Genomic DNA, 8,273 nt, shown 5'->3' with positions numbered 1-8,273 from the left:
ATAGAGCAATGTTGCCGCTTCACTTTGTTCGCGTTTCGCACGATGCCTTCCGGGACTACAATCGCAAATCGAAACAGAAATCAGGGAACTACCTCAAGGCAATGTCACACTGATAGATTATAGGGATGATAAGTGTGAATGCTTCGTATTCCTTCCATGCACTTCACGTCTGCACTGAGCACAAGACCGGAGCAGCATGTGGAAATGTGGAACTGCAGAAGAGTATAGATGATGCATCCACCTGCATCTGATGTCTTTCCATTCGGTTCGCATTGCAATGCCATCTTTTGTCCATTTCGCCCGGGCCCATTAAGCGAAGTAATACATAAAGGTTTGTCCTACGAACGGTGCCAAGCTGGCTGACGAACAACGGATTGTCTGTCTCGTACGGCCGTTCCCGTCGCAGAACTGTCTCGCCCGTGTGAATACATTGTACGGTCGCACGATTTCCCAAGCTCCCGGAAGCAAGACTAATCGAAATAGATGGCGTAAATCGTCCCGACGGCAACCAGACTCGGCGATGCGTCGTAGATGCACGTGGCGTAGTTGTCCTTCTCCGGGTCCCACAGGAACTGGGTGATTGCTTTCAGTCCCTGCATGTACCGTTCGCCGATGGTAACGGTGACGATGATTTTATATCTGCAAAGGTAGAAACGGTACGGACGCGAACAGAACAGGTGGTTAGGCTGTTATCAATCATACCAATATTGTCCTCGAAACGATCCCTCGAGTCTTATTTGAACGTAAAATGGGTATTACTTTTAACGGATTAGCAGAAAGGGGGATAGCATGATGTTGCCCACCTTCAGGACGCATATACATATTTGCTAACATGTACGAAATGCGAGAATATTTAGCATGCCGCTGGGATTTGCAAAACAGACAAAGACGGTCCCTTTCGATCCGTTCCCGGAGGCAAGTTCTACATTAGACTGGAACGCTGACAGCGACAAGCGGCTTAGTTAAATACCTGCTAAGACGCCGACCTGCGAGCGTGTGTGGTGCACGGAAACAACAATTCATTTAAACGCAACTTCGCTCTCGACTGGAACTGACTTGAAGGGACAGACAAGGCGGGAAGGAATCATACATAATTTGATCGTGTCGTGTAGAGTAGCGTGATTTATAATTACGTATAAATTGTTTGAATGCTTCAGGGAAGGAAGTGTTATGAATAGTACGCAAATTTGCGAGGCAAGCCTAAGCTTGGGAGGTGTTTTGCTGCGAGTTATGAGTGTTAACTATCAGGGCAATCTAATTTTCCGTAAACCACTCTAAGGAAAACGCAGAAAGCCATTACTATTAATAATTCTAAGTAATACCTCAGAACAAAAAATAAGAAACAATAATCAAATTAGACTATTAGATCAACAAAAGTGATCCTAATCTAAAACCTTAACTAAATATACCAAGTAGAAGCATACGCTTCTACATAAACATTTTTACCAAAATTCTAACTTTTCAACATTTTTACAAACATTGAGTTCCGCTTGGTCACTGATGGGCATCCTCTTAATAATTACAGGATGGAATTCATAAACTAAGATGATTGCTCGTTCAATAATGGTAAATGGTCAGCAAATATGTAGGGCAACGATGTTTTATCCTTCCTGGTCATGATAAAGTTACACCAGCTACGAGAACAGCTCACCGAGGCTCAACACTGACCTAATGAGATTGCTTCAAGTGGCAAGGGACTTCGCGGCTGTGCTACGGACAGCACTGTGCGAGAAAAAGACCACCAGCCGCGATGTCCCTAAACCACCTCTGGCGTATGGTGTAGCAAGCTTCCGAAAACCCAGTAATCAGAAGAAAGAATGGTTTGAGGATGAATGCAGACGAGTACTAGCCGAGAAAACTGCCAAGTTTTACAGGATGTTGATGAAGTTGAGGATGCCACAATGTAGAGGAGGATCAGTCAGGATAACTGATGAGCAAGCGGTGATCGATACGTGGAACTTCCACCGTAGAACTACTTCGATGGTTATTCTATCTGCGCAGAAACCAGTAGAGCGAGTAGTAGAGTCAATGCGACAGTCGACACGAAAAGGAACTACCACAGGAATGGTAGTAATACATACGCCCACTGAGTACAAAAAGGGCGACAGACTGGACTGTGCCAACTTCCAGCCCATCGTAGTTCTTAATGTCACCTACACCATTCTGTCCTGAATTCCCTACGTTGTCGTTCTACCAAGCTGGATTTGTTGGAGGAAAGTCCACCACCGACCAAATCTTCACTCTGTGGTAGATTTTCCAGAAATGTCTACGCACCATCTTTTTAAAAACTTCAAGGTAAAGGTTGAAGTTCTGAATGGATGGAGTAAGAGTCTCGAACATGCTGTCGGAACTATTTGAATCACACTGAGGACTGAGTCAGGGGAACTGAGGCAGGTTTTAGGTGTGATGAGAAACGCGGGATTCAATATCCAGGGCATCTGCTTCAAAAAGCTGACTTCGCGTATGACATCAACATCATCAGACGGTCATCATGGGGCTAGAGTATCAGAGGTAGTAGAGGAGTTTTACTACCTACGTACATTCGTAGCATCGGATAACAACCTAAGCAACGAAATCCGGAGTCGCATTGGGATGGGATATTGTGCCTAGTATGGACTCTACATAGTTCCTACGATCCAGAACACTTCAACCAGACACGGATTACAGGATTAATCGCACCATGATACGTCCGGTAATCCTCTATGTTCATTAGTATTGAACGTAACAGGCGGAGGACGTCAACGCTCTCGCCATTATTGAGCGGAGGCTGCTACGGACCATCTATGATGGTTTTGTTAGCAGGGCGTGCGAAGAAGGAAACGCTGCGAAGCTGACATCCTGACACAGTGGCTGATCAATCCTCTTGGACGCCCTGGGCGGAATTATAGTGTGGGCTTCTAATTTTAAAAAGGTTGACTGGGGGACGTCGAGGCTTTTCGAATGAGGGAAAACAAAAAGTGTAGTACGAAGGGGCCCCTAAAGTGCCTCACTTTGAATCATCCTTGGGGGAAACCTGTTACATATTCAAAATTGATGACGTGGTGGGGTTAATGGGGGGGATGGTGGTTGGGATGTGTTTGGATGGGGTGGCCGAGGGCAAATTTCTTCAGGGACCCCTTTTGGTATCTCTCGAGGATCACTCTAGCATAAGGAGAGTTTTAAAGCATCACTTTTCGAGCCCTCTCCTGCCATAATCTATACACCTTATTCTATTAAACAACTTTTTCCGGGGCTCCGACACGGCGAGGCCCTAGGCGGCCGATTTGGATCCGCCGCTGTCCTGACATAGTGGCCAATGCCGGAAGGATAAGATGGCTTGATCACGTGATGAGCATACCGGACTCAGATCCTGCCAGGAAGGTGCTCGTCAGCGATTCATTCGGCACAGTACCAGCAAAGATTAAATTGAACAGCCCTGGTGAGTATCCTGGAGACGGTTTGGTTACCTGGTCATGTCAGAAGGGCTGGCTCTACTATGAGAGGGCCATGAAGAAGAAGAAGAAATTGTGCTCGCTGTGTGAGGCACTCTAATTAAAAATGGTTATAATAATGTTGACTGTATACTGGAAAACCTTTAATATTTTCCCTTTGTTGTGTGGGCAGCTAGGTCGTGTAGACGATACTCGATGCTGTCACCCTGAAGTGACAGCATTTGATGTAAAGCGTCAGGATCGGGAGCGATCGTGTGAATGATCGCTCGACCCGCTCTCTTCTTCTTGGGCTGATGGTCGTGTTACGTGTTTTATAGAGTGTCTGAAATATAACGTATAAAGTGTCTAAAATACCTTAAATAACCTTAAAAGCAAATTCGTTGTGGAACGCATTAATTTTTCAAATAAATTTTATGTAAAAGAACCTTCGTGTTAGATATTTTCTGTCTTATCTTTAAAACGTTTACATTAGAGTTTGCAATACAACACATTCACCGATAGTTAACCATTTCAATCACCAAGCTATCATCAATATCAATGGTAGAAGCTAACAAAACGTAGTAAAGGTCATAATCAACGCAAGTACTTTTGGAACCCGCTAAGTTGATATCAGTCCCAAACGAATTTTCACAGATTCGAGCCCTTCCGCCCGAAACAGTTAAAGCCATCGCTCACTCAATGGATTTTTGTTTGTAATTTAAACGAGAAGTGTTATATTTTTAGTGTTTGACCCTTGGTTCATAGTTTCTAGCATACATTCCGAATATGTTTTTTTTTTTTTTTTGGTCCACCCCTTGAAGATGATTATAATGTTGAGACAATACATAAGGACAACAACCTCCATACAATGTATTGTTTGGTTGACTGCAAAAGTCTCCCCACGCAGCAGCGTATGCAATCCGAACATGACCATGGGCATGTTTTTCCCTTTTTCCTAGCGCAAAACCCCACCAAACCCAGCAGTATTAACCCATCCTCCGTGCGGGTTCGAACAATGCACAATGTTGTACATGGAAAATGAAAAGCTTGTCTCGCTTGTGAGACAGCGAAGAGGATCCGTCCGCTCAGTCAGCATACATCTGATGATGTTGCTACCAACGAACCCTTCGGTCGCCCTGCACCGAGCGAGAATCAATGTCAGGAGCACTCCTCACAATCGGCAGACTGATCGGCAAATGGGGTCACATGGGTGGATGGGTGAACCTTTTCTTCGAAATCGACAACATGGAACGGATTCGAAGCGTTAATAGGAAAAACAGGTTGGTTAGGTTTGGGGGACAAACAACCGATACTGGATGGGGCATACCGAAAGGAGGCGCAAATGGAAGGACGATTATTATGGCCAGTGGGGGAAGGTTCGAATCCCAACGGGTTGTCGTACTGCTGGTTAAAGAAGGAATGGGGAAATTTACACCACCGCATTTACTGTATGGGTAAATAAGATATTGAAGCTTCTCTGGAAATATTGAAACTTCTAGACTTCTGAAAACTCTGGAAGAAATGTTGTCACTCAATACATTGAAGTTTGCGCAGTTTACGGTGTTTAATGTAATGGATCAAAACAAGAATAAAATTTTAAAATTATTGAAATTCTTTGTTTTGCTGTTATTGCAACAGTCCATTGAATATAATGTAAGGTTGGCTTCTACAGATTTATGAAAAAAACAATGGAGTTTTTGCTAAAAAATTTCTGAGAGAAATTTTAGTTCAGTAGATTCGAGTTTCATGAACCTGATAAAGTTAAATAATAAAATTTTCAATTATAATAACAATTAACGACACTGGACACATGACCTGGCACGAGTATGGACACTTCTGAAGCATGTCAGGTCCCCATTATGCGCCCCAAAATGTGAGAATCGTCTCGGACTTCACTTAATCATCCTAGAACCCACAAACCCACACTCGCTTGCACTCTCTACAAACCTGTCAAACTTCAGCTCCTTGACGCGCGCCTTGATGTCCTCGCAGATTTGTTGGCACAGCGAGGGCGCAAAGTACGAACTGTACTCGACGCCTTGCAGAGATTTGTCCAATGCTTCCCGCAGTATGGCCTCGCACGCTTCCCGGTTGAACGGATTCCGGGAGCAGAGCCGGTACGACGGTAGGAACTTGCAGATCGGCGGAATGTCCGACGCAATCATTGCGCTGATCGGTGGCGGTAGCACTGGATTGCACTGGATCACCTTCAGATTCGTAATGGCGAGGCTCACCTTGCTCAGGCTGCTGCTGTTAGCCCGGTACCGATTGGTGATGTTCAATGCCGACCCGAGGAACTTTCCCGTTTTCTTCCGCGTCGAGGGTGGCGCGGCTGGTGGCGCGGTTGTACCCGCGCCTCCACCGGGATTGCCACCCGCCTGCGGATTGGTGGAAGCCATTTGTACTGTTGGCTGTTGCTGTTGAGACGGTGGCTGCTGTTGCTGCCGGGGGACCAAGTTAATTAAGTCACCAGCGTGTAAAAAAGGGCATTCGCCGTGTACGAAGGACGAAGGACGATGACGTGACAAAAAGTTTGGGCCAACGTTCGGCCAACCGGGTGGCGTGCCAGTCACCATCAAGGCGCCCGAAATGGATGCAAAGCATGAAAGGGGAGAAAAGTTTTAATCAGTGTCAGCTTAGCGGAGATACACGGAAGCAAAAACCCGCACAGTCGCGCGTGCACACACACACACACATACACGGGGGGCACATTGCACAGGTAACACAAGGAAAGGAAGGAAAATAGGGGGAAAAAACTACCAGCAAACCAGGACAAACATTTAATATTACGCTGCACGACCAGGAAGAGCAATGACGCACACCACCAAACGAAGTCACCCGTCCGTGGTCACCGTGTGCTATCAACTAACTATCAACAGAACGAATTACCTCCATTATCAAATCGTCTCCGGGCCCGCCCGGCAGATCGTCGCCGTTTGATCCCGCTGCCATCAAACCGCACCGCGTCACAGTACCTAATGGTCGACCCGACTCGACTCGCCGTCTTTCGATTCCACGTCGGGGGCATCGATTTCAGCAAATAGTTTTGCTCCCCGCGAAAACACGCAGGAGGAGCCGCACGGGCGAAGGCCAAGCCACCGATGCTCGTCCCGAACTAAAAATGGAAGGATTTTGAGCACGCTTTCGAGAACGCTCGTTAGTGGTGCTGCACAGTTGTTGGAAGGGCACAATTTGCTTTTTGATGGAGGAGAGTTTGTTTTCCACGACCGCTGCCGCATCGCAAGACCCGGTCCACCGAAGGCGCTCCAAGCTCCTCCTCCCACACGATCCCAATCCGCTATTGTTCGGGTCGGTGGTTCGTGCTCGCGACATTAAGTGCCCCATCCGCTTTTGTTCCGGGGGAAACACGGGAGCTAAAACATCAAACAAAGCTTCGAAAAACTAAGCTGCACGCCAAAATGTGTGTCAGGCGGAATGGATGTTTGTTGGTTGTTTGGTTGGGAGAAAAATTGGTTCCATCGAATGTGGCATCAATGTGCACCGTTGGGCAGAAGGTATTGCTGATATGGACAAAACAGCAGGTCAAAGTATGCCGAATGTTTTTCGTCTATATTTCGTCTTTTTTGTTTCCTGTTCTTTCTTTGCTTGCATTTGTAATGTGTGCATTTTTTATTGAAAGAATTTTTTGAAAATCATTTTTCCATAAAAAGACTGCACATTTTTGCCTAAATTTGAATACATGTATCGTTTTAATAACCTGCTTATGTATGATGTTTAGTATTGTTTAATTTTTCGTTATCATTATTGCTATTTATTCTATAACATTGTAAACTTATTATTTTTATTTCTTCGCTTTTATCAAAAATCGTTTTCGGACATATTATACCTTTAGAGTTTATAACATTATTAACATGTTTTAAGCGAAATATTTAGGTAGTGACATTTTTGAGTTATTTAATTGATATGATTAAATGTAATCTATTTAAGTAGTATTTATAATTCATTTAACTATGTAGCAACTATATTAAATTATGCAAAAAACTGCCAAAAAAAACCGGCTTACAATCGATCCCTCTCTGGTTTAATCGATCGCCCTTCGAGCTTCCCTCTACGTTCAAATTAATTTTTTATTACCGCCGCCGACAAATGCTTCCACAGTGCGGCAGCACCAATATGGCACGTTTCTGTGTGTGTCCGTAGGAGCCTATGACTGTGGGAACCATTCGGCTGCAAAGGTGAAAGAACACAATAACGGGCAGCGATCCGTGCACGGAGCCAAACCTAATAACCCTTCGCTGTCATATTAAGCGGAAAGTTATGACATCGAGTGTGCGCCCCGCGGCGACACCATGTCAGCGGCTGACCTTGAAGTGAAGAGCTGGAAACTCTCAAACACTCAAAACCGTTCCCGCTGTAACTCCACGGGAAGCAGCACACTCCCCGAGAAGGTTTCCCTAAACAAATGAAAACTCATTTACGTTAAAGACGCACAGATAAAAGTACGACATTACCAGCAAGTCATGCACATAAGGCGAACATGCTACGGGCGCCTTCGGGCTTCAAGCGCCGGGACGGTTCGCCACCCTTGTGAGGGCAAAACCAAACCCCTCCGACAGACATCGGCATTATGGGGTACAACTTACTTAATCGTTCTCCCGCCTAGCATAACCGGGCCCGGTTCTTCTGCACAACGCAAAAAGTTCCATCGTTAGATGTTCCAATTAATCGAGCGATCGTGGCCGCTTTGCTGCTTCCTCGGCTATTTCTTGGGGGGTGGAAAAACGGGTGGAGAAGACCTCATTTACTGTCACCGTCTCCATGTGGGGGGTGCGTTTTGCATGGAGCCGTCCATTTGCTACCACAAACGCTGTACAAAAGCAACCCATTTGGGAGTTATTTTTC

At 45.5% G+C, this 8,273-nt stretch overlaps 1 protein-coding gene across 1 annotated transcript; it reads right to left on the bottom strand.

Moving 5' to 3' along the window:
- Positions 1-470: 470 nt before the first annotated feature.
- LOC128302789 (dynein light chain Tctex-type 4-like) lies at positions 471-5,986 on the bottom strand. The gene is made up of 2 exons (XM_053039641.1): positions 5,358-5,986; positions 471-639 (listed from the first exon to the last, which is right to left on the bottom strand). The coding sequence occupies exons 1-2, from the start codon at positions 5,984-5,986 to the stop codon at positions 471-473; spliced, it is 798 nt and encodes a 265-aa protein (XP_052895601.1).
- Between the last annotated feature and the right edge of the window lie 2,287 nt (positions 5,987-8,273).

This window comes from Anopheles moucheti, chromosome 3 (genome assembly GCF_943734755.1).
Source record: "Anopheles moucheti chromosome 3, idAnoMoucSN_F20_07, whole genome shotgun sequence".
In the NCBI taxonomy this organism is placed as follows: Eukaryota; Metazoa; Arthropoda; class Insecta; order Diptera; family Culicidae; genus Anopheles; species Anopheles moucheti.
The sequence above is the reverse complement of the archived record's forward strand: the minus strand, read 5'-3'. Positions and strand labels throughout refer to the sequence as shown.